Below are 25,433 nucleotides of genomic sequence, written 5' to 3' on the forward strand. Positions count from 1 at the left end.
TTCATTCACTCCTCGACTTCCCTTAACTCCTTTCCTCCCTCAGTAGCTATTTACAGTATATACCTAATCAAATTTTGTGCCAACTCGACCACAACCTTTCCCCCCTGGATTAAGTTCACCAACTTGGGATAAAACACAACAGAAACAGAATAGTCCATTCTCACAGCAGATGCCACACACACCAGTTCCCTAGTTACTAAGGATTGACATAAAGCAATAATCAAAACAATTTTTACAATACATTTTTCCCCCCTCAATAGACAGATAACTGTCCATTGAATTTGAAGCCGATTAAATCGTTAAATTAAGATGGATGGATAAAAGAACACTAGCAAAACCCTAAAAGTAATTTCCTACTCTTATTTATCCTACGTATTTATCCTTACCAGGGATCATCATCAATCCCTGAATAAAACTGAGTGAAATTAAGGACGATGTCAATAGAAGGAACAAGAATGTTTAGACCTTAATAACTACGACATCAACACGAACTAATCTCATTATGAACACAGAATCACTGCGTTGTAGGAAACCTTATTGAATTCAAGAAGCATTGCGGATGCATGCATTAAGTGACTTTATGACAAAATTAACGTAAAGACTAAATAAGCTGAATCCTCACAAACTATCAGAAATGACACATGGACATAACACAACCTAGTTAACTGTTGGAAATGCAAAGCTATACCCTAGAAAATCAAACAACCCCACAATTATTGCTACATCTAATTATAATTCCCCTGTGACTGTCAGAGTTTGTAGTGACAACGTAACAGCTGTGGATGATAACTGAAGTATTGTAACCTATTAAAGAAAGTCCATATGAACCCACATACAGTCAAACCTCTTGGAGGATAAAGCACCGTCACTGTTGCTACTCAGTCTCTTCCCCAGACCTCCTCCCGCTATGCCGTAAAGAACACCACAGCCCTGTCACATTTGTTTAAGGCCTGCAGACTGATGACATCTATGTTAACTGTTTAGGAAAAGGATGGAAAGAAAAAATGAACTGAGACCTAGTTTACCCATTTGCTAAATGTGTCTTCTGCTCTGTTGGAATATATTAATGATAGTGATGATAAGAACTAAGTGGAACCTCATCAAAACATGTCAAGGTGATCATTAAAACTGCAGCCTCGCTTAAACAGTAGACGTATTGTGCAAATCCTAAATGTAGTGTAGTGAATTGTAGCTGCTTGCAGCACCACAATCCGTAGCATTACAATACAGTACTATAGAAGACTAAGCATTGTTGCAACAGTTACACCTTGCAGGTTCTGAATGGTTTGGTTTTTCTGTCTATTGGAGAACTGGCACAGTAGCAGTGAAAGGCTGTGGTGGAAATTTTTCCATAAAGAAGCAGATGAGAGAGTTGTCCTTTTGTGCGATTTATTGAAATAATAAAGAAAGGATAAAATAAAAATAATGGGGAAAGCAAATAAAAAGCATGGATGTTGATCGTGCACATCAACAAACCAAAAACCAGCTGGGGAGATCAGTGCACACACCACGAAGGTATAATGCAAAGAGCCCACGATTCTCAAGTTGCTTCTGCCTTTTAACCTTTTTCCCTGGACCTGGTGGAATCTCCTTATCACACTGTGGGTGAAGATGTTCATATTACACAGGGAATAAACAAGGCTACAGCCTTGGGTCTGGTGAGGCATCAGACAGAAAGGAGCCAGAGCCCAGGGTTAAAAGGCAGACTCAGGCCATGAACAATCGGTCACCTTGAGAGGGAGATAGATTGTCTGTCTGAGAATGTTCAGTTCTGGGTCTAATCAACAAGTACAGAATGCATGGTCACTATGCAGAGTCAGAAATGAACACAAAAGCATTAAAGTACAATTTTTCCATTACATTTCCCCCCTTTTGATTACACATTAATCAAACATTAAAAGAATAAAAATTGTCAATCGTGGCATTCATTTTGTAGTAATAAAGCATTCTTTAAAAATGATTCGTTAAATGTATTGTTTATAAAAATGTAAATGGCGTAGGGATAAAAAGCTTGTGAGCTGTTTTTGTGGGTAGTTATACTAGAATAACCCTTGTGTATGAGCTTTGGAAAGACAGGGACATAAGCCTATAATCAATTAGATCACGTTCAGTCAAGCAAAAATGGGAAGAGGGTTATATGTTGATTTAAACTATTGTGGCGTCAGTCTCCGTGTCACTACCATCATCATCGGAGTCATCTTTGTGGTCCTCGTTATCAACGTCAACATCATCCTCTACAGAGTCAGCATCAGAACCGATGAGTGAATCGGTATCTGGATTCCTGAATGTAGTGCATTGTGTCATTTGGTACGAAAGCGCCGCTGATATCGCGCGCATGATGAGACCCCTAATTAGAGGAATAACACAACAACCAAGCAACATGATCACGGCCATGAAGATGATAAGCGAGACTATTGCCGACATAAAAACTGATTTCCATTTTCCAAAAGTTTGGTCTAGCCAGCGCCAAGGGGACGGATCTACGCCGGAGTTTCTAGCCCATTCGTCTCGAAGACTCTCAAGGCCCTCAATAGCCTTTGTCACAGTACCATTAGAATCAGTGTTGTTGGGGATAAAAGTACAGCACGCTTCTCCAAACATAACGCAGACACCTCCTTTCCCCGCTAGCAACATGTCCAGGGCCATTCTATTCTGCCAAGTCATCTGAGACGTGGGAGCCAGCTGCCCAGACATGCCTCTCATACCGCCCGCAGTTTTGTTGATGAAACGCTGTTGATTGTAATAAAGGTAGTTGATCCAGGCTGAATTCTTGTTAACCTCTATGATGGGGTCCATAAAGGGTATAGCACTCGTCCACCCCGCCGCATGCTCGTTGCGAGCCTTAAACTCCTCCGGCACTCCTCGTGGTACGCCTATTGCATCTATGTAAAGGTCAGGATCCAAGGAACCTCCTGGAGCCCTGCGTCTGGTGCGTGAGTGTTTCTGTGGAGCTGAGGGCAAAAGGTGTATTCCCCCTGTGAGGAACACTACCTGAGTACAGGTGCCGGTCCAATTGGTTGGTAAGGTGGCCCTGGGGTGATCCCCACAGAGCCACCACATGTCGGACAAGGGCTTCCTTTGCTGGACTAAGTCGGTGGAGGATGGGGCAACGTGTGAGACATTATTGATCCTATATGTATATGAGGGTAAAGGGGCAGCACCGGTGTGAGTTGGAATCGCAAACCGGATCACATGGTCTTCAGGGTTAAGTCCGTGTGCGTTGGAGACGTCCCACGTCAGGTGACAATTGGGAAAGTGGCCTACATCTATTCCTCCGTCGAGGCTGGAGGTGAAGCATTCAAAGTGACACGTGGTACACACCGTGTAATACAAGGGAGCCGCGGGCTCCTTTTTCGTTACCTTGATGTCGGCCACCTTAACTTTCTTATGTGTGACGGGACTGTACATCTCCATACCCTTGCCCAGATTGTGCAAGGCGCGCATTTTGCAAGACGGATCACATCTTGGAATGCTGGGGTCCGCAGTGTATCTACACCCGGTGTCTTTATTGTGCAGTTGTCGCTTGTTGTAACACTCACTGCTGTTAAAGGGAGTGGGCACAGCCATGAGATCGGGTCTGGCGACAGCACATGCTACACATGAATTATTTGTGAGGGTTTTAGAAGTGTACTTGAGGTACGCTAACCATAAGTTCCCTGTGGGGTTCTGATTTACGTAGTTTTGGGCAAGCTGCCAGGCTTTAGGGTCCTTAATGTCGCGTTTGGATCTATAGTGAACAAATGTGCGAGTTCTCCAGAAGTACGGGAGGGTCACACATGTCACCGCAATGGTTGATATGACAATCATTTTTATCGTTTTTCGTCTGGTGAATGTCATTTTGTGTCAGTGGAAGATAAAAATTTGTGTGTAAGTGTGAATCAAGTGGAAGCATAAAATGCTTTGTTTAAGAACAGTGGATGAAATCACAGAGAGGTATACATGTAAATCAACCACACAATTTAGAGCAAATATTAAAGTAACATACAATAAGGATCAAAGCAACAGGGTCACAATCAGTGTCTTCTTCTTCCTGTTGAATAGTAGCGTTAGATTGTTCCCAACCTGTTTGTTGACACCTTGACAGTTCGTTGGGGTTCTTCAGGTTGTGATCAGCTGATCACAGAGACACCTGGGATTCGTTATCACCTCCAGGTTTCCTCCCAATGTCGTCTGAGTCACTGTCACTCCCGTGATGTGAAGAGTTTACACGTCGTCCAGCATCGGCAACTCAAGGCTGCTTGTGTGTGTGTTTTCTCAGGAGCGTGTGTGTAGATGTATGGTCTGATAGTGTGATTCACCGGTGCAGCTTCAGGCGGCGCTTGGCTCACACCTTCAGCTGTATGGTCAACGCAGCCTCGCCTCAGTGCGTGTGTGAGCACAGCGAGGGTCGTCCTTCTCAATTCTTTTCGTCAGTGGTGGTTTTCTCGTGTGGTGTAGATGGAGATGGAGGGTCGTCTGTTGGATCCGGGACCTTCCTGCAGTGGCTGGAATGGATCCAAGTCGCTCTTTCTGCGATCTTCACAGCCGTGTTGGTCGTCAGAAGGACTTGGAAGGGACCTTGCCACCGCTTTGAGTTCCAGTGCTTCCTGCGAAGCTCCTTAATGATCACCCAGTCTCCTGGTTGAATGATGTGCAGTGGTTCTGTCGCCTGTTTGGGCAGAGCCGCTTTCACCTGTTTAGAGATTTGGGACAGAACAGAGGATAAGTTCTTACAGTACTGTAGCATTGCGTCTTCGCACATTTCAGTAGGTGGTAAAATCCTAGTCTCGGTCTCAGGGTGGAGTCCCATCATAGGAGGTCTACCAAATAGAATCTCATACGGGCTGAGGTTTGTTCTCATCCTTCTCCTCATTCTCATGTATGAGAGCACAATGGGAAGGGCCTGAGTCCACTTGAGACCAGTCTCTGAGCAGCATTTAGCCAGTTTGTTTTTCAAAGTGCCATTCTCTCTCTCTACCGCCCCTCCACTTTGAGGGTGGTAAGAGCAGTGCTTTCTGATGTCAATGTTCAGAAACTTTCCCACTTCCTCGAGGGCTTGGTTTGCAAAGTGTGAGCCGTTGTCACTGCTGATTTTAGATGGAATCCCCCATCTGGGAATTATTTCTGTCAGCAAGGCTTTGGTAACTGCATGGCTGTTAGCATGTTTAGCTGGGAAGGCCTCCACCCATTTTGACCACATATCAACAATCACTAAACAATACTTTTTACCTTCTGCTGGCGTTAGTTCGATGAAGTCCAGCATTAAATGGTCAAATGCCTGTTCCGGTGGTGGATGAGCTGCCAGTGGTTTGGCAGTCGTCTTACCTGGGTTGTGTTGGGCGCATGTCATACATGCTTCACAGTATTTTTGTGCATAGATTGAAAAGCCCTTAGTGTACCAATGTTTTGTGAGAGCATCTAACATTCCCCCCTTTGATACATGGTCTAATCCATGTGTCAACTTCGCGAAATGAGGGAAAAAGTGTTTCGGCAGGCAAGGTTTGCCGTCGGGCCCATACCAAACGCCATGGCTACTGGTGGCGCCATTCGTCAGCCAGAGCTTGCGTTCCTGTGGGGTAGAGAACGTCTGAAGATCCGGGAGAGCAGAGGGAGGAGAGGGAGGTTGGGTAGAGGTGGAGGATAAGAGGCAGGGAACAAAGGGAAGGGGAAGTCGGGCAGCTGCCTTCGCAGCAGCATCAGCGCGTATGTTTCCAGCAGAGATGGGATCAGTGCCCCCAGTGTGTGCGGGACACTTACATACAGCAATTGCAGCTGGTAACAGAATTGCGTCGAGCAGATCAGCAACCTTATCATGATGCAAGATAGGTTTGCCATCAGATTTCAAAAACTTTGTGTTTCCACAGAGCACCAAAGTCGTGTGTGACGCCAAAAGCGTATCTGGAGTCTGTGTAGATAGTAGCAGACTTCCCTTCAGCCAATTTACAGGCTTCGGTCAGTGCAATCAACTCCGCAGCCTGAGCAGAGTAATGTCCTGGCAAAGGGCCAGACTGTAAAACAGTATGAGAGGTGCAGACTGCATATCCAACCTGACAGTGGCCCGAAGCAGGGTCTCTAGAGGCAGAGCCATCAACAAAGAGAACGAGGTCACAGTTAGGAATTGGCACCTCCGATAGATCTGGGCGCGGAGTGCAAACCTGGTTCAAGACCGAAACACAGTTGTGAGGCTCACCATTGTCAGGGCCTGGAAACAAAGTGGCTGGGTTAAGCACATTGCACCTTTTGACAGTGATGTTTGGCATTTCCAGTAGGATGGTGTTGTATCTAAGCCATCGGGCTGTAGAAAGATGTGATGTTTTTTGTTCCAAAAGGATCAAAGACACGGCATGAGGAACCAGCAGGGTGACATCAGAATAGCCAACAATGTCACGTGATGCCAGCACGGCTTTCTCTGCCGCAGCCACTGCTCGGAGGCATCGTGGGAGCCCCGCAGCGACTGGGTCAAGCTTAGCAGAGAAATAGGCTACAGGGCGTGGACGCCCTCCGTGATCCTGTAGAAGGACAGAGGTCATACAACCTGATTTCTCATCCACTGTTTGGGTGAAAGGTCGCGTAGGGTCAGACAGACCCAAAGTAGGAGCCAACTGAAGAGCTAGTTTGAGGTCGGTGAACGCCTGTTCAGCCTCAGATGTCCACGTGAGGCGGGTGGTGGATGCAGAAGACGTCTGCATCAGAGCTCTAAGCGAAACCTCCAAGACGGCGCAGTTAGGAATGAAATTCCTGCAATAAGAGCACATGCCTAAAAAGGACATAAGCTGTTTGTATGTGCACGGTTTAGGCAGGTTCTGAATAGCTTCAGCTCTTTTAGGTGAAATGGATTTCCCTTCAGCGGTGATGATGTGACCTAAGAAGGTAACTTCAGTCTGAACAAACTGTAATTTAGACAGACTTGCTTTGTGTCCTGCACCATGCAGGTGTTTCAGCAGCTTGATCGTATCTGCTTTGCAAGTTTCCTGATCCTCAGTGCAGATCATCAAGTCGTCAACATACTGTAGCAGGGCGGTGCCTGGGGACAAGACAAGATCATCCAGGCTGTCTTTCAGTGCCATATTGTAGATTGTAGGGCTTTCTGAATACCCCTGGCACAGTCTGGTAAAAGTGTATGACTTTCCGTTGAATTCAAAAGCAAACCAGAATTGACTGTCTTTGTGAATGGGCACGCTAAAAAAAGCATTGGCCAAATCAATTACTGAAAAAAATTTAGCATTGGGCGGAACCTGAGAAAGAATGGTGTAGGGGTTCGGTACCGTAGGCGCACGTGGTTGGACCGCCGCATTTACTGCTTGCAGATCCTGGACAAACCTCCATTCTGTTGGCTGTCCTTTGTCTCTGATTTTCTTAACTGGGAAGAGTGGAGTCCTCACTGGAGAGTTGTCACATGGGACAACGACTCCTGCTTTCAAAAGAGAGTTAAACACCGGTGTTATTCCTTCAATTGCTTCTCTCTTTAAAGGGTATTGCTGTTTGCATGGTCTGTAATCAGATTTCGGCGTGATGACCACTGGGTCACATCCTTTGATCAAACCTACATCATATTTGTGTGTGGCCCACAGGGAAGCTGGAACTTCCTGTAAGGCTGGATACTGCGTCAGAGCGTCCTCTGACAAAAACACGTGGTGTGGAGTGTGTGTGGAATGTTGAGGTACCAAGTGCACTGTACGCTGCGCATGAAAGTTAGACTGAAAAAGTTTTTTGTAAGCATGCAAAGTAGGTGAATACATCACATTCGGGTCGGAAGTCGTTTGCCAGTCTCCTTCCCGTTGACATCTGTCCACGAAAGGACCCAAGTCCTGCCATCTGTCTCCGTCATGTTTTGACAGAAGGACATGTGGATCTGTAGAATAAGCATCAACAAATCTCTCTTGTTCGTTAGTGAGAGAAATCGCAAGCGCAGACCTATGTTCATCCCAAAAAAGAGAGGTTGAGGTCAGTTTGTCCGCATGTGTGCGTAACCATGATTTTTCAAACTCCTCATCAGGACCAGTGGACACATGTGCTGTACAAGACAGGTCAGATGCGTCTCTAAAGGTCGTATTCTGTGAGGAAACAAGCTGTCGAGCAGCCTGTATGAGGGCCTCAGTTACAGCCTCTCCCTTCAGTAGCCACTGATAAGAGTAGAGCAGCGGCTCTGAGCTGAAATTAACACAAACAAAGGAATAATTATTCACATTGTCCGTGGTTGTGACCTGCACTCCCTCCGGAGTGGAAATCAGTGAAATACCTAAACTACACATGAGATCTCTTCCTAATAAATTAACTGGGCATAAGTTTGAAAGCAAAAATGAATGTTTGAGTGTCTTGCCGTCTGATGTTGTGCAAGACAGAGGCACAGTAAGTTTTTCTTTTATTGTCTGGCCAGACGAACCTATAGTGTGCACAAATCGTCCACTCATTTTAGGTGGATTGGAAAACATGGAAGATTTTATTACCGAATTTGTTGCTCCTGAGTCTACTAAAAACATCATACGTTCACCTTGAACCGTCAGAGCAAGCTCGGGAAATTGTTTGAAACCATTTGACTGTAAAGTCATGCAGCAGTTGTCATTTAGCTGTTTGTTATTCTTTTCAAAATCACTCTGTGGGATATTTTGAGCAGAAAGCAAGTCTTCATTGCAAGCAGGCAAGCATGAATTTGAATCTATTGAGCATGTATCAAGTGTGAGTGAGTGTGTGTGTGTCTGTGCGGTACCGTCTACGTCATCATGTGAACGGAAACCTTCGCTGGGCTCCTTCTCTAGTCAGTCTGACGAGAGTGCCCGGGAGGGTGGAACCTGACGTAGCCGGGGGCAGTACTTCTTCCAGTGTCCCATCTCGCCGCAGATGTGGCAGGCGTTTCCTGGATCTCCAGATGCGCCTCCTGTGTCTCTGTTGGGCCAATTCCGTCTGAAGTCTCTTCCTCGTCCTCGCCCGCGAAACCTGCCCGCTCCTCTGTTATTGTTATGCATTGCAGAGAACATCTCCAAGGATGGCAGATACAATTCGCTCTGTTGTTTTTCCTTCTTCGCCATCTTCTTCTGCTGGAGAGTGTCATAAGCATGGCGTGCGTGTCTTGTGAGGTCAGACAGACGCGCTTCTTCTTTCCATCTGATGTATGACTGCTTCACGGCGTCAAAAACTTCAGGGAGTAAGCCTTTCATCACCAGTTCACACAGGTGACTCTCGTATGTTGAACAGATGAGTCTTCCCACTCCTTCCGGGGGAGGATGAACCCCTCCGTGTGTGTTGTATGCGGTGGTGAGGCGGTGAACAAAGTCATCAACTGATTCCTCTGGTTGTTGTTTGCATGTGGTGACTTTAATCATACAGACTTTATCAGGGAACGCAGTTTCGAGGTGGGCAACAAGCGTCCTCACTGCGGTAACGAATCCATCATTTAAGTTGTTTGTCCAGTCTTTGTGTTTGAGAGCCAGTGTCACATCAGGCAATTGCCTAGCCAGCTTTTGGTATTCACAAGGTGCAAGACGTTTGGCCAGGATGCGACGGATCTCAGCTCCAGTGGGTCTGTACTCCTGGCAGAAAGCCAGAAGGTTGGCACCAAATGTCTTTCCTGATACAGTGATGTCTGGGAGATTTTGAGCAAAGTCAGCTATGTCAGCGCTATTCCATGGTCTGTGCACTAACATGCTTCCTTCAGGGCCGGCCACTTCCACCATGGGCAAGCTGATTTCTGGAGCTACTGGTGTGTTGCTCCTTAGGGTACGAACGCTGGTAGTTGCAGAGGCAGCACTCGTAGTGGCAGTTGGTGCATGGGCACAGCTTGTGGCAGCGGATGATGTAGGAATGAAGCCGACAGGTGAGTTGGCCCAGAACGCCTCTACATCCATTCCAGGAGTTGGTGTGGCATTTACACTGTCCTCCACATGCTCTGACTGCTCTGCAGCCGATGTTGCAGCTCCTGATGACAGAGGTTGGCCAGGCTGTTGATGTGGGCCAGGCTGCTGCAGTGGGGCAGGCTGTTGATATGGGGCAGGCTGTTGTTGTTGGTCAGGCTGTTGGTCCGGCTGTCCACCCTGCCCGGCCCTCCTGCTGACGTAGAAGGAGTCCAGGTCGGGATTCACCTTGACCGCGCTCAGCTCTGCAAAAGGATACAAAGCAGAAACAGTGGGAGCGCTCTGTTTCTCATCATGCTGTGTGTGTGTATGTGTGTATAGTGGCGGTGTGCAAGCTTCAACAGAGTTGTTATCTTTTCTGCCAGCTACGTCACCACTTTCATCCTTTCTCCCTCCTAACTCTTTTTGGCATTTCAGTCTTTCCCTGCGTTCTGATTCTTTAACCCAAATCTCAAGGCATCTGTTGTTTAATTCAATTTCTTCTAAGGTTTTAACTTTGATCGTTCTACTTTTACGGAGCTGTTTCTCCTTCTCTTCTAATTTTTCTTTTAAAGCGCGTATGTCCTTCACACTGAGTGATCCACCTTCTTGAAACCCATAATGTTTTGTCCAGTCGTGAAGACATGACACGCACTCATCACCATATTTATGTCTCATTAATTTTGTAATGCTGCAGTCTGGTGGTGGAGACTTAGATTGCCCCGAACCCATCTTTCAGAGTCCCGGCGGTTTCCTGCCTTAGATTTTTATGTGTTCCGGCCGGAACCTTTTTTCGAAGTTTCTCTTCCACGGACGTCTCCGTAGAAAGGGAACCGCTCAGATCAGCGACAGGGTTCTCAGAAGTGGTCCCTCACCGTCAGGCCCCTCTAAGACCCGGGTCCCTCGTATCTCAAAACCACTTCCCCCTGCAAACGCGCTCCGTATTTCAGAAGCCGTCTTTTATTTCCTTGTCCACACCCTTTGGACTGCGCTCAGATCTGCACACTGGTCTGTATCCTCAGTACAGACAAAACAAGCTCGGTCCCACGAGCCAACCCTTAGCAACCACCGTCTCGACCACCAGGGTAGACTTTGACCTAATTAATTTTACCCGAATATTGAATTTAAAATTTAAAAAAATATATATATTATTTTTGGATGTTTTCAGCCAAATAGTCGTTTTAGAAATATTATCTCTAGTCCTAGTTATATTTTCTTTTGTCGTTGTTTGTTTTAGTCTAGTTGGGGATGTTTTAGAATCAATTGTTACTGTATTTGCCTTACTTTCCCTAAACCAAATGATCAGAGCCAAGTAAACCCCGAATAACTGAAACCAATTTCAAACCCGTTTCTTTTTTTTTTTTTTTTTTTTCTCTTCAACAAGTCGCAACAAAACGGAATCTCTCTCACCGGGCCGAGTAGAGGTTGGATTTTGTGTTCGTTGGATTTTGAGTTCGTTGGATCTCGTCAGAGGCGATCCAGACGGGTGAGCAGTCCTCCCACTCAGAACAGCTGTAGAGGTCTGGAGGCTGAGCGACCCTAGTCCTCAGGACTATCGTCCCTGGTCACACTGTCCAGACGACCTGCCGCGGGATCCTGTTCGTGACGCCAATTTCTGTGGTGGAAATTTTTCCATAAAGAAGCAGATGAGAGAGTTGTCCTTTTGTGCGATTTATTGAAATAATAAAGAAAGGATAAAATAAAAATAATGGGGAAAGCAAATAAAAAGCATGGATGTTGATCGTGCACATCAACAAACCAAAAACTAGCTGGGGAGATCAGTGCAAACACCACGAAGGTATAATGCAAAGAGCCCACGATCCTCAAGTTGCTTCTGCCTTTTAACCTTTTTCCCTGGACCTGGTGGAATCTCCTTATCACACTGTGGGTGAAGATGTTCATATTACACAGGGAATAAACAAGGCTACAGCCTTGGGTCTGGTGAGGCATCAGACAGAAAGGAGCCAGAGCCCAGGGTTAAAAGGCAGACTCAGGCCATGAACAATCGGTCACCTTGAGAGGGAGATAGATTGTCTGTCTGAGAATGTTCAGTTCTGGGTCTAATCAACAAGTACAGAATGCATGGTCACTATGCAGAGTCAGAAATGAACACAAAAGCATTAAAGTACAATTTTTCCATTACAAAGGCACACCTGGTTTTAGTCACCTTAAAGTTTGATGTTTTCTGTAACACATGAGAGCATGATGCGTTATACTAGCTTACATACTGTAGGGATCAAACTGCTGTTTACTGTATGAGGGAAACATGTACACTCTCCTCATTCCCTTTTTAGCTGATTGACCTCCTCAGATACTTCACTCACTTTATGGTATGTGGGAGGCCCTTCCTACAGTGTTGAGGCTTGTCTAGTGAAACTTCCTTACCTCAATAATGAGAATGAGTCTTTACCAATATAATGAGACAACTGTCTACAGTTAGTGTTAGTTGGAGAGATGAAATGAGGCATGTCTCAAAGTCTGGTGCACACAGTCCCTTCATCCACATACTTCAATTCACATTGTTTTTAACACCGTCACCCACTGAGCATCAGGTGGAGCATTTGTCAGCAGAGTGATTGAATTGGGAACTTTATCTTGAAATATTCTCTATACCTTTGTCTTTCCCTTGCCTAGTAAAATTGGCATATTTTTAATTTTTGTCTCTGTTGGCAGGTTTAAGGACTAAGTCATTCTCACCAGCCGACTTGTTTATTTTGTTTCCAAATTTTAGATATTTGTCTGAGTCCAAAGTACTAAAGTGTGCATCAAGGTGAAGTCACAGATTCAGAGGCATCTGGCTTTTTGGCGTTTGATGGAGCCCATCAACAAAGTTCATGAATCCTGCAGGTGTCTGGTCCTCTCTAGTAACCAGCTGAGGGGCCTCCACATTGATCAGCGGACCCCTTTGGTCTAGGCACTCCTCGTGAGCCTCGTAGCCAAGCAAAGCAATGGCTTCTTACGTGACCAGTCTTCCCACAGCAGTAGCATCTCACGCCTCCTTTGTGGCTGCCTCCTGTTCCTCTGCCTTCGTCTGCAGGGAACCCTCCTCTCCTCATAGGAGGTCGTCTTGTCCACCCTCCTGGTAGAATGTACATCACCTGAGGTGTGGCCATGCCTGGTGGTGTAGGTGGGGTCTGAGGCACGCTGGCTGGTTGAGCAGACACCATCCTCCTCTCTCTTTTCTCCCCCTCTGTTCGCTGCTGCTGGCGTGTTGCTTCTTTCACTGCCTCCTTTGCCTGCTTCTGACGCAGCTCAACAGCATGAATCACATGCTTAGTTATTTGTTCTAGTGACAAGTTGCAAAGTCCCACAGTGTCAGTCAGATCATTCTGATCTGGTCTTGAAGGCCAGGGCAGATTTTGACACTTTGCCCTTTTGATCAGCAGAGGAAGTCCATCAGAAACCTCATCTACCCGTTCGTCACCCACACACACTGATTCCTCATCTGACTCAGCCCACAGTGATCTAACTGCTCTGTCACGCAGATCACTTTCACTGCAGGAATTTCCAATTGAGATTTTCTCTGTTTTTAAATAAATGTCGGTCAGTTCTAACAACTCATCCCTTTTCACTGCCCTGTCTGTCCCTTCTGGATCAGCTACAGGGTGAACTGGCTTCTTCGTCCATAAAGGTTTTGTTTCTTCTGCATTCATCTGGGATGCATCTGAAAGAGACTTAGTTTTAGAGATCTGATTAAATTGATTATCACCACATTGAGTCGTCTTTTTGCCCATCATTTTTGCACAGTTAATAAACAATTGCAACACTGCATTTTCTTTTTCCCGTTTAAGGCCTCGCTTTACAGATTTGTCTTTTATCTTATAGGTTTTTATAAAACCCTGCATCTCTGCACACTGCCTCAGATCAAATGTCCCCTCTGAAGGCCAGGGCGACGTGAATTCATGTGTCTGCTTGTTCCATTTGTCTGAGCATTTCTGAATTTCCTTCATCAACACCTCGACTGGAGACATGTTCCCATCCACAGATCTCATTATTAAATATGTATCTTTACTGAAGATATGATTTCAACCCCTAATTACACCTAATTATACTTGTAACTGAACTAATCTCAATCAGTGTTCATAAATGAAGTAAGTTCCCTGTCTTTACAACCCATAGTTAGTGAAAAGCAACATAAATATTAACCAGTTAAATTGTAATTAGACGCTCTTCCTTTCTGGGTATCTTGGTTTTACCTCTGTTTTAAGCAACTGGCCCGATAATCATTCCTAGTGACTGTTGAGCTGATGAGTTTTGATTTGTTCTGAATAAAAGAGTAAGTCTGATGCAAAGATAAACCAAACCACTGCAGAAACGCCCACTTCAGAGCAACTGCTGGAGAAAAATTATAAGCGTCTTATTGGAGCTGATCATGTGCTTTGTTTATATTACTAGGTTTACACAAAATCAGCATAATTGAAACACTTGATTTAACGTGATAGTGATGTCACATGCTGTGCCTAACCCACATTAGGTCACAAATGGTGGTCTTGCTCATGAGAATGCAGGTGCTACAGACGCGTGAGCAGAAAGACCTTTGATATAAATGGAGGAATGTTTATTAACTTTGCCCAAATAACCTAGTTAACCTAGAACCAGACAAAAATGGAAACTGAAAATGAAAAAATAGAAGCTAAATCCCACCAATACACACTGACAGAAAGTATAACCAACACGCTGCAGACCACTACTAGTCCACTAGCATGTATATCGCATACCCCTGTGGTTCTATTCTCACCTACTGTATTACTAACATTTATTCTCACCTAATACTAACCCGGCACTAATAGTCTATACATACATACATCTGATCTGAAAAGTTGGTGAAAACTCAGGGGAGGGGTGAGGCGGAGCCTCAGACAGATGGAGGCTCGTAAGTACTCTGTTTGTCTTTGTACTTCCAGTCTGATTCTGCTCTTAGAGAAGCACACGGCTGACGGCTCTGAGCCAATTTAGAAGCGTTAGCGTTACAGTAAAATTCCTTCCTCTTCAACCGACGTAGTATACGTTTTGAAGTTTAGCTGCTGTCCATTACACTAATAGTAATAATAGGAACAAAACTAAGGCTTTAGTGCAGTCTGCCAACTATGTGTCTATGTCTCTCCAATGCACACTCACACACGCACACACCTAAGAGCCTAATGCTCTGACCAGTACGACACACACACTGAGCCTAGTGCTCTGAGCAGGAAAACACACTTTCTCTCGGGAGCGTAGACAACAGAAGAGGCCCACAGCTGACGCCTCCACACCTAATTTAGAGACCGCGCCTCAACTCCCCCCTTTTTTATTATTTTAATAAACAAAGCAGCCGCGGTCTTTACACACCGTGACCAGCTTGACCACTCCCAACCACAGTGCGGACACCTCGTCACAAAAAATGCACTAAAACACTCAGATTACGTCAAAATGATTATAAAGGTACAAAGAAAAGTGAACACAATATAGGACAATCAAATATGTTAAAGTATTAAACTACTACAAAAATTAAAACTTCGTCGCCACCTGGCACCAAGCCAACGGCTCCCCCCCAACTATCTGAAAACACACACGTATGAGGAGCGGGGATCTGTTTCTAGTCACACACACACACACACACACACACACACACACACACACACACACACACACACACACACACAAACATACACACACACACACACACACACACACACTCCCGCCCTCCTGCTCTCTTTTCCTCTCTCCCTCATACACACACACTCCCTCTGCAGAGGAGTAGAGGAGCCGCTGTCAACCCAGCCTACTCAAATTTAAATCAGCAACAAGCAACTATTACGCCTTTTAACTTCACATACGTATATACACAAATACACACTTGATTAAACTTCATACACTATTGCCAGCACACTTCATCTTCATATGCATATCACAGAAAGCGCTTTTACCGGTTTCCCTATGTCTCTCAGGCCTCACAACTCATGAGAAAATCTACACTTGGATTGATCAGTCCCAAGCTTAATGTAGGTCTCCTCATACGCACATAAACCTACAGTGCCTAAAACCAAAATTTGATTGAATGTGTAGCACAAGGTCACACTCTATTTCCTAATGCACTGAGGCCGCACCGTAACCTGATGCTTGTTACGCACCCCCCCCTGTAAATTTGGTGTACGCTTTTGAAATGGCACAATATAGCTCCTACCCTATAAAAGAGTAAATAGAGAGTGTCCAGTCCAGTGAAAAAATGTGCATATATTTTGCCACTTCAGCGTTGTTGGGCCGAAGCCATCGGCATCAATTATGGTACTTACACAGCCTTTAGATATACTTTAACCAAATACAGACTTCAAAGCCCTTAATATTAGAGTGTCCAATCCGCGTCTGCCTTAAGTCAACATTTAAGTCAACGTCTAGAGGTCAATAGGCCATGTCATTTTCTATTTCCCCACAATAAAAGCAAAGTACAGCACACAAATAAAGCAGTTGGTTAATTATATTTATATACAGCAAATTATACAAGCAAATTCTCCACTGCCTCTCTCTGCTTATTCCCACACAGATTGTTTTCTAGAAATAGCCGAATCAGAATTTAGAATCTTCTAATGTAACCAACATTTGCCCACACTGCCCCCAACACAGAGAATCGTCATGTAAGAGCTTTAAGCGCATCTCACCTGTGGCCACCAGTGACGAGTCGTCTCGGGCTGGGTGCAGTCGGGCACCTGTCGGCTTCAGACCCGGCTATGACCTGCCTGCTTGGAGTGACGCCAATTTCTGTCGTGTATTTTCTATTCTCTTCAACCACGACAGAGATTTCACAAGAACTCAACTTTGAAGTTTAAATCAATAGCATACAAATTTATTATACATGACAAATTAAAACAATCATATAATGATTACAAGAGAGTAATAACAAGAGAGGCAGAGACCGAATTCACCTGCTTGTTCCTCTGCAGAGAGAACCGAGAGGTTGGAAAAGGTCCGCTGTGTGCTACCAGCGGACCCTCTGCGAAGCGCTCTGAAAACCCCAGCCTGTGAAGGCCTGCTTTTAACCACCACCTAAAATCTTTCCACATGTCCAAATAAGGACGTGTAGATGTTTTTCTCGGCTACTTGGAAAGTCCTGGCGCTGGGCCGTGTTATCTGTCCAGCTCCAGCTGCATCTGGCCCACCATCAACCTCCCAGTTCCTTTCCCAGGTCGGCGTGACATTTTGAATATTTCCTTAGCTTGGATAAACATTGTTAACAACAACAGATTCTGCGAACACGGATTCTGCGAACCCAGTTTACGCAAACTCTTTCACCCCACCTCACACGAACCCATCTACTCTCTGTACTTCTCTCATAAGCAATGATCAACTTACTGCTAAAAGTAAATGTAAATGTCTGTTTCCTGGAGTCTATCCCAGATGCTCCCCAGACAACGACCCTGCCAAACTGCAAGGGTTGAGGAACAGTCACTGCATCTTAACCTGACCCGAACAGATTGTTCACTACCTATATAATAATATATGATATGATACATAAATATACTACAATAGTTCTTCCCCAAAACCCTCTGTTATCTGACCATTTCTTATTAACTTTTGAATTTAGCACATTTGACCTTACAATAGCTGGAAAGAAATGTTACTATAGCAGATGTTTATCTGACAACGCTGTTGCCAGATTCAAGCAGATGATTCCATCATCTTTTGCCTCAATGTCTTGTAGATACAGAGAGAACAGTCATCTTAATCCTTATGAACAGGTTGACTGTCTTGTAGATGATGCTGCAACTTCTATACGTACGGCCTGGTAGCTCAGTTGGTAGCGTGTCGACCTCAGAAGGCAAAAGGTCTGCGATTCTGCGTTCGATCCCCGGCCTCGGCATCAGGTGTGTCCCTGAGCAAGACACTTCGCGCTAGCTCCCCGAGCGCCGCTAATGTGGCAGCTCACTGCTCCCCCAAGGGGGATGGGTCAAATGCAGAGAATGAATTTCCCCACTGTGGGAATATTAAGGGTCATTTTCTTCTTTCTACAATGTTAGACATAGTTGCTCCTCTAAAGAAGAAGACAGTGAATCAGAAGAGGTTAGCTCCGTGGTATAACTCAAAGATCCGCAGCCTAAAGCACGGGACCAGACAACTAGAAAGACAGTGGCGTTCCAACAAAATAAATGTAAACTGCATTGCATGGAAGGACAGTCTAATAAAATATAAAAAAGCACTTTGTGCTGCTAGAAAAACATATTATACCCGTTCCTGCGTCTGAGCCTGCACCCGTTCCTGCGTCTGAGCCTGCATTCACTCCTGCGTCTGAGCCTGCATCGGCCCCAGCAACTCAGCCTGCATTGGCTCCAGCGTCTCAGCCTGCACTGGCCCTAGCGTCTCAGCCTGCACTGGCCCTTGCGTCTCAGCCTGCACTGGCCCCTGCGTCTCAGGCTGCAGCAACTCCTGCGTCTCAGGCTGCAGCAACCCATGTGTCTCAAGCTGCAGCAACCCCTGCCTTAGCCTCAGCTCAGCCACGTCAAGCTCAAGCTCAAGCCTCAGCTCAGCCACGTCAAGCTCAAGCTCAAGCTCTAGCCTTAGCTCAGCCACGTCAAGCTCAAGCCTCAGCTCAGCCACGTCAAGCTCAAGCTCAAGCCTCAGCTCAGTCACGTCAAGCTCAAGCTCAAGCTCAAGCTCAAGCCTCAGCTCAGTCACGTCAAGCTCAAGCCTCAGCTCAGTCACGTCAAGCTCAAGCTCCAGCTTTACGCCAGCTAGTGGACACCCCTTGCCAGGCAAACCAGGCCTCCAGGAGTTTCCGACGACCTCCAGGAGAAGGTAGCTCCTGCCACAGTGCCTGCTGCGGTTCCCGACGATTCCCAGGAGGGGGTCGCGCCTGTCACAGTGCCTGCTGCGGTTCCCGACGATCCCCTGGAGAGGGTTGCGCCCGCTGCAGTTCCTGTCGGCCTCCAGGAGGAGGTCGTTCCTGTTGCAGCTCCGCTGCAGTTCCTGTCGGCCTCCGAGAGGAGGTCGTTCCTGTTGCAGCTTCCGCTGCAGTTCCTGTTGACCTCCAGGAGAAGGTCGTTCCGGCTGCAGTTCCTGTCGACCTCCAGGAGAAGGTCGTTCCGGCTGCAGTTCCTGTCGACCTCCAGGAGAAGGTCGTTCCGGCTGCAGTTCCTGTCGGCCTCCAGGAGGAGGTCGTTCCTGTTGCAGCTTCCGCTGCAGTTCCTGTCGACCTCCAGGAGAAGGTCGTTCCGGCTGCAGTTCCTGTCGACCTCCAGGAGAAGGTCGTTCCGGCTGCAGTTCCTGTCGGCCTCCAGGAGGAGGTCGTTCCTGTTGCAGCTTCTGCTGCAGTTCCTGTCGACCTTCAGGCTCCTTGTGCACAGGAGCCGTTCCGGGAGGTGCAGGAGGTTCCTGCGGAGCATCGGCTCCTGGTGATCCAGCATCGCCCACGTGCGCCTCTACATCTGGTGGCCTGGCACAGATCACGTCTGCAGAGGCAACTCCCGGTGGTTCGACCACGATCGCAGAGGCAGCTCCTGGTGGTCCGACCACGTCTATCTCAGTCCCTGGTGATCTGGCACGGATCACATCTGCCTCAGTTCCTGGTGGCCCGGCCACGCTCGTCTCGGCTCCTGGTGGTTCGGTCCCGGCCACGCTCGTCTCTGCTCCTGGTGGTCCGGCGCCTGCCGCATCTGCATCGGTTCCTGGTGGCTCGGCACCGGCCGCGCCCACTTCTGTTCCTGGTGGCCCGGCTCCGGCCACGCCTGCACGTCTGTCCTCGTCTCTGGTCCCGGCCACGTCTGTCCTCGTCTCTGGTTCCCACTTCGTCTCCACGTCAGGCCTCGTCTCCACGTCTGTCCCCGTCGCTGTTTCCGGCATCCCGCTGGCTCTCGCCTCATCTGCCTAAGGGATGGGCTGGTCCACAGCGCATCCTGTGGCAGGGATGGCGCTGCCTCCTGTGTCTTCGGCCACCTCGGCTGGCCGGTTCTGGAGGCGACTCCCTGCCTGGAGGTCGCTGTTTACTGCCACGACGATGGCGTGGCCTCTGCCGTTGCTGACCGCCGCGCCTTCTCAGCCCCCTAGAGCGCCACCAGTCTGGAGAGCACCAACGCAAGTGTTTGGCCACTGGAGGCGTCTTGTTTCGACGCCGGCCCCCTAGAACTCTAGCCTTGTCTTCAGGCATGAAATGTGCCATCTCGGCCTAGCGTCTCCACGGCCGAGTCCCTCCTCGCCTCCACCCTCCCTGAGGGAATATCTGGACTTTTGCATTCTCTTGTCGTCGACTCACTAATCATGGACTCTGTTCTGTTCTGGCAATTCATTAGGTGTGTTTTGATCCTCCCGTTTTCTGTTCTAGCCCATCACCCATCTTGCTAACCCAACAGCACCCACTGTGGCAGGTGTGGATAATAGCACTCACAGGGTCATGTGTGTAAGGAGGAGACCCTGTTATGCAACAGAAGTGTAGTAGCACCAAGACCATTAAAACTACAGTGTGTTTTACTGACCTAGATAAGGCAGGTGGGAGGAGTGCAGCTTCTGCTGCAAGCTCCTGACCTACAGTAACCTGACCTTGGGAAAGTTATGGTTTGGAGGGGAGCTGCCCCGCCCGGGGAGAAAAGGGCAGAGCAACAAGTGTCTTCACTTTGTTTGGGATTATGATTGGGTAATAATATTATAAAATAATAGTCAAAAACACCCTAAAAGGTCAAGATGATGATCTAACGTCCGGGGAACTGAATCCCACCCCGTGAGCAACAGGTATATAAGGTGATGTTGTGACCAAAAATCCTCAGTCTGACTTGTCTTCTGTCACTTTTCTGTGGAATAAACGCTTTGTCGACCCTGGATCTTATTGCTCTGACTTAGTCATTTTTTGAGACCCTGCGGTTGGGACATAATAATTTTGGGATCTGGCTACTGGGACTTAGAATAATTTTAGGATCTTGCTTTGGACTTAGTTTATTTTCCACACTTTGGGAGTTTTATTTCTTCACCACTTTGGGAAGTTACTAATTTTCTGGAACCTTACTACTGTGCATTTTAGTTCATTTTTCTTCTTTTTGGGATTTACCATTTAATCTCTGGAATTTATATATTCAGAATTTTATTATCTCAATAAAGGATTATTTACACCTATTGGATTTATAAAAAGCTCAGTCAGATTGGAATACAAAATTTAAAGGCTTTAGTGTCGGACACGACAATCTGGCGTGACTACTGGTTGCAGGCCTGGGAGTTGCAGGGTCGCATGCAGGGCAGGTTCCCTCAGAATGAGGGCAGCTGCCTCCTCAAACAGTCGGTCCCTTGTGCCCGGGTCTGCTGCTGAATCCGCAGTGTCCATTAGGTGGGAAAAGAGGAACACAACCGGGGGAGAACAGTGGAGGTGGATCCGTTGTGCGACGCTATCGGGGATGCCTGCAATTGACACAACACAGTCAGTAGGGGAACCAAGGGGATCTCTGGGCCCTGGACCCCGGAACCGTGCCCTCGCCGACGTCGTCTGGGGCGCCTGCGGCTGACCGTCGTCTGAGGTGCTGAGAGCGGCGGGGGCTGGGTCTCTGTAGCTGGGTCCGAGTGGCGAACAGAGGCAGCGGCGTGGGAGCTTGGGTTGGAGGCGCTGGAGCGGAGACCGGAGCGTGACCCGCTAGAACGGCGACAGGAGTGGAGACGCGAACCGCCGGAGCGGTGACAGGAACGTGAACCGCCGGAACGGCGACAGGAACGTGAACATGATCCGCTGGATTGGCGGCAGGAACGGAGACGCGAACCGCCGGAGCGGCGACAGGAACATAAACGGGAACCGCTGGAGCGGCGACGGGAGCGGCGACGGAGACGCGACCAGACGATGCGCGCAGTGCGCGTGTCAAGTCCCTCCGCATTAGCCGGAGTGCATCAAAGAACGCCTGCACTCCGGGGTACTCACGCCACCAGAACTCGTCCTCCAGTATCTCGATGGCTAGTTTGACTATGCGGAGCCGGGCAGTAAGACTGGGCGCTTCCGCGTATTCTCTGGCCAGCCTCTCGAGATCCCCGCGGATGTCCTCCGGTAAACTCGGTGGAATAAACTCCATCGCTCCGGTGCGTGGTTAGGTGCGGAGCCGAGGAACAGAGAAAAAAAGGGGAAAACAAGGGAAAAAAACTCGTAACAGACCTGGGTGCAGGCTGGCGCTGGCTGGGTCCAAGTCTGGCCAGATTGTTCTGTCACGAATCACACGAAGGAGGACCCAATTGCACAGCACGCAGACGTGATGAGAATAAATGCAGGTTTTATTTCCACAATCAGAGTGAGACGATCCAGGTCATACACAAGAGCACGGTCTTAAAGCACAGTCAGGGAGCAGGCAATCTCAGGTCCAATAGGCAGGCAGAGTTCGGTACACAAAAGATCACGGTGACGGTACAGACAAGGGCTAGGCAAACTCACGGTCAGATATTCAAGCAGGTAACAGTGCAAGCAGGGTTCAGGCAGGATTCGGTAGTCAGGGTAAACAGGATCAGTGCACGAGAGACAAGATACAAAACGCTGGAAAGAAGTACTGAACTTGACAATCTGGCAAAGGGCTATGGGAACTGGTGGAGGCTAAATACACAGGTGAGTGATTACAGATTCAAGACAGGTGCGTGACTGAAAACCGGAGGTGAAACGGGAACTGCTGAGGCGTGACGTGAAAGGGAAGTGTTACAAAATAAAACAGGAACTACTGCGCTAACCAGGAAACAACAAGAAACAAAACAAAACCCAGATCGTGACATAAATAAAATAAAATTGAAAAGTGTGAAATAAATATATCTTGTACTTTATAGATACCCTTACTCTGTGGATACCATATATAGGAATCATGGCTAGACATCGTTTTTTCCCCAGTATCACACGTGATACTGGGAAAAAAACATCCACTCCTATTAGTTGGAGATCCAGAAATATTCAAAAAATTGGAACAAGCAAACGTGTAAGGCCCCATCACCCTAGCCATCCGATGGAACATTCGACTGAGATCAGTGTGCAGAGATGGGAGTGTTAATAAAAAATTATAAAATAAAAAGCATGTGCAAAAGCAAAAGACTGCAATGCTAAAACTATTTACTGACCAGGCCAAAATGTTGGGGGAGAAAACAACTGATTCCTCGATCTAGCTCGGTTGCTCTGCAGTTCCAGGTAAGAACAGTCGAACTGCCAGTGTTAATATCGGACCAGAAACCTGTGAATTTACTCGGACGAGACGCTTTGTGTAAACTAGGCTGCACTATCCTATACACGCCAGATGGAGTGATTGTGGACACTGCACACCGTCAGGTGACTGTGAGAAAAGATGAAGAAATGGTGTATTGGCTCGGAAGCATAGATGAGACATTCATGAGCTCTGCTGAAATATGGATGGACTTTATCAGAGCAAACATGCCAGCTTCCCGGCCTGCGTGTCCTCCTAACTGCACACTCCAGTATTTCAAAACAGAATCTGAAGCAGATGAGTGGATCAAAAAACAGCCAGAAAAAGTTCTAATCCAGTCTGCGTCTATCGTCTTATGGTTAGGCAGGGAGCTGCAATGACAGTAAAGAAAGGGGAGTATTTAGATCAAGGGTTTAAAATAAAAAACAGCATGCCCCATGTTCTTCTAGTGAATCCGGAGTACGAGCCAAAACATTTAGGCCAAATGATTGTACAATCTAAACAAGCAAAGTTTAAACCCACAGAGAACAAAATTATTTGGGTGAGTGAGGATGAGTTGTTTCTAAAAATAGCTATTTCAGCTAAGGGTTGGGCTTCCCCACAAGTCATCAGCTTTCCTTGTCAGACTGTGTTCTGTTATCAACATTCTGATTTACAGAAGGAGATGGTGGAGCGTGTACCAGAAAAACTCTGGTCTAAACATGACACTGATGTGGGCTTAATTAAGTCTGTACAGCTGGTGGAGGTGCACCTAAAACCTGGTTGCAGGCCTCCATGGAAATCACAATATCCACTTCAGCCTGAAGCTGAGGCTAGAATTCAGCCAACCATTCATTTCCAGCTGAAGTCTAGAATCCACATACGTTGGTGTCCAATGTTCCACCTGATGCAAAGTGGTTTACAGTGGTTGATTTGTGTTCAGAATTTTTCAGCGTGCCAGTGAGTGAATACAGTAGACATGTTTTTGCATTCACATATAGGGGACAATCCTATACACACACTTGACTGCCACAAGGGTTCAAACACAGCCCACATTTATTTAACAAAGCCTTAAAGGAGGACATGGATGATTTGGCCGGAAAATTAAAAAGCACTGTCCTCCAGTACGTTGATGACATAATCCTCTGTGCACCTGATTTGAAAACGTGCCATGAGGACTATATCACTCTGTTGACTCTATTAGCTAAGAGGGGTCATAAAGCGTCACTGAAGAAGCTGCAGTAACGTATGATCCCATTGAGTATTTGGGGAGAGTGATTGCAGAGGGGACCAGAGCAGTGGCTCCTAATCAACTGAAAGCTGTGTCCCAGGCACCCAAACCGACCCCAGTCCGAGAGATGTTGACATTTTTAGGGCTGACGGGTATAGTGCTGAGTGGATTGATGGTTATTCCACAGTTGTGCAGCCTTTAAGGGACATGGTAAAAGCTAAAGGGGCGGGAAATGTGCGAGCACTGCTCTCATGAGCCCCAGAGGATCACATGGCCTTTGAGGCTGTTAAAATGTTGGTGCAGCAGGCTCCGTCCTTGGCTCTCATGGGCTATAAGAGCTGTTGTGTGTTTCTTGTCGACAGGATCATGTGTGTGGTGTGTTGGCGCAGAGGACAGGAGTTGGAACACATGCTCAGCCCATAGCGTATTATTCGGTGTCTTTGACCCCTGTGGAGCTGGGTCTGCCAACCTGTTATCGGCACCTAGCTGCTGCTCATTTGATATATGAGAAAGCCTCAGCTTTGAGCATGGGCTATCCCATTGAAATTTTGTCTCACCACAAGCTTGTCAATTTGATTGAGAGAGGTAAATGTGCTAACTGCACAACGCCTCAGTGATTATCACAGACTCGTCAAATATTTGACAATACCGATGGAGCGGTTCATTTTCGCTGATTTCAGTCGACTGTCAGTGCCCTTTCCAGCGCTGATCACACCCTCATGAGCCGACTGTCAGCAGCCCCCCTCCTTGGTCTGTCTGGGGAAGGTGTTCAAAATGTTAATGAGACCACCCCCATTTTAGCACCAAAGACGCAATTCCAGGGTAAAACCAAAAAGTGGAGCTTTAGTATCTGACCTGTATACCTGTCCATCTGACCTGGGTCAAATACCAAGTATAGGCACAGTTCTGAGAACAGGCCATAGATCTAATATTGTCAGTTCTACACTGTTTGCTAGGGCAGAAAGACAAACAGACAGACAAACAATAGTCTGTCTAAAAAAAGTTGAGAAAAACAAAAAATTGAGAAAACTTGAAAAGTTGGCTTTATATCAGAGTTGAATGTTGAACTTTTTAATCATAGATAAGCATCAGCAGCTCACGCTGCCACAGCTGCCAAACTACCCTCTGGGGGGTTATCAGTTACTGGTTGTTTTAGGTTGAATTGGACTTTACTAATCTACCTAATGAAATCCTTAAAGTCTCATTCTATATATTCGGCCATAGTCACTTGGATGTAGTGTGTGTCAGTCTGCCTGCTCCAGGAGCTGTTTTAAATTAAAAAATGAGCATTTGAATCTTCTAGTCAAGCTTAAA

At 46.9% G+C, this 25,433-nt stretch overlaps 3 protein-coding genes across 3 annotated transcripts in view; all 3 read right to left on the minus strand.

The window, feature by feature from the left end:
• Positions 1-1,372: 1,372 nt before the first annotated feature.
• On the minus strand, positions 1,373-5,815 carry LOC129603581 (uncharacterized protein K02A2.6-like). The gene has a single exon (XM_055505636.1). It carries the CDS (start codon positions 5,402-5,404, stop codon positions 4,397-4,399), a length of 1,008 nt encoding a protein of 335 aa, XP_055361611.1. The 5' UTR covers positions 5,405-5,815; the 3' UTR covers positions 1,373-4,396.
• LOC129603579 (uncharacterized) lies at positions 1,373-17,302 on the minus strand. The gene is made up of 3 exons (XM_055505634.1): positions 16,706-17,302; positions 8,687-11,421; positions 1,373-4,672 (listed from the first exon to the last, which is right to left on the minus strand). Exon 2 carries the CDS (start codon positions 10,536-10,538, stop codon positions 8,736-8,738), a length of 1,803 nt encoding a protein of 600 aa, XP_055361609.1. The 5' UTR covers positions 10,539-11,421; positions 16,706-17,302; the 3' UTR covers positions 1,373-4,672; positions 8,687-8,735.
• Positions 1,373-25,433, minus strand: part of LOC129603580 (uncharacterized) — a 227,972-nt gene continuing 203,911 nt past the window's right edge. The window contains exon 2 of the mRNA XM_055505635.1: positions 1,373-4,129. Within this exon, the coding sequence (XP_055361610.1) occupies positions 2,146-3,837 (1,692 nt within the window). The 5' untranslated portion in view covers positions 3,838-4,129 and the 3' untranslated portion in view covers positions 1,373-2,145. The remainder of the gene's footprint in view (positions 4,130-25,433) is intronic.

This window comes from Betta splendens, chromosome 22, assembly GCF_900634795.4.
Source record: "Betta splendens chromosome 22, fBetSpl5.4, whole genome shotgun sequence".
Taxonomy (NCBI): Eukaryota; Metazoa; Chordata; class Actinopteri; order Anabantiformes; family Osphronemidae; genus Betta; species Betta splendens.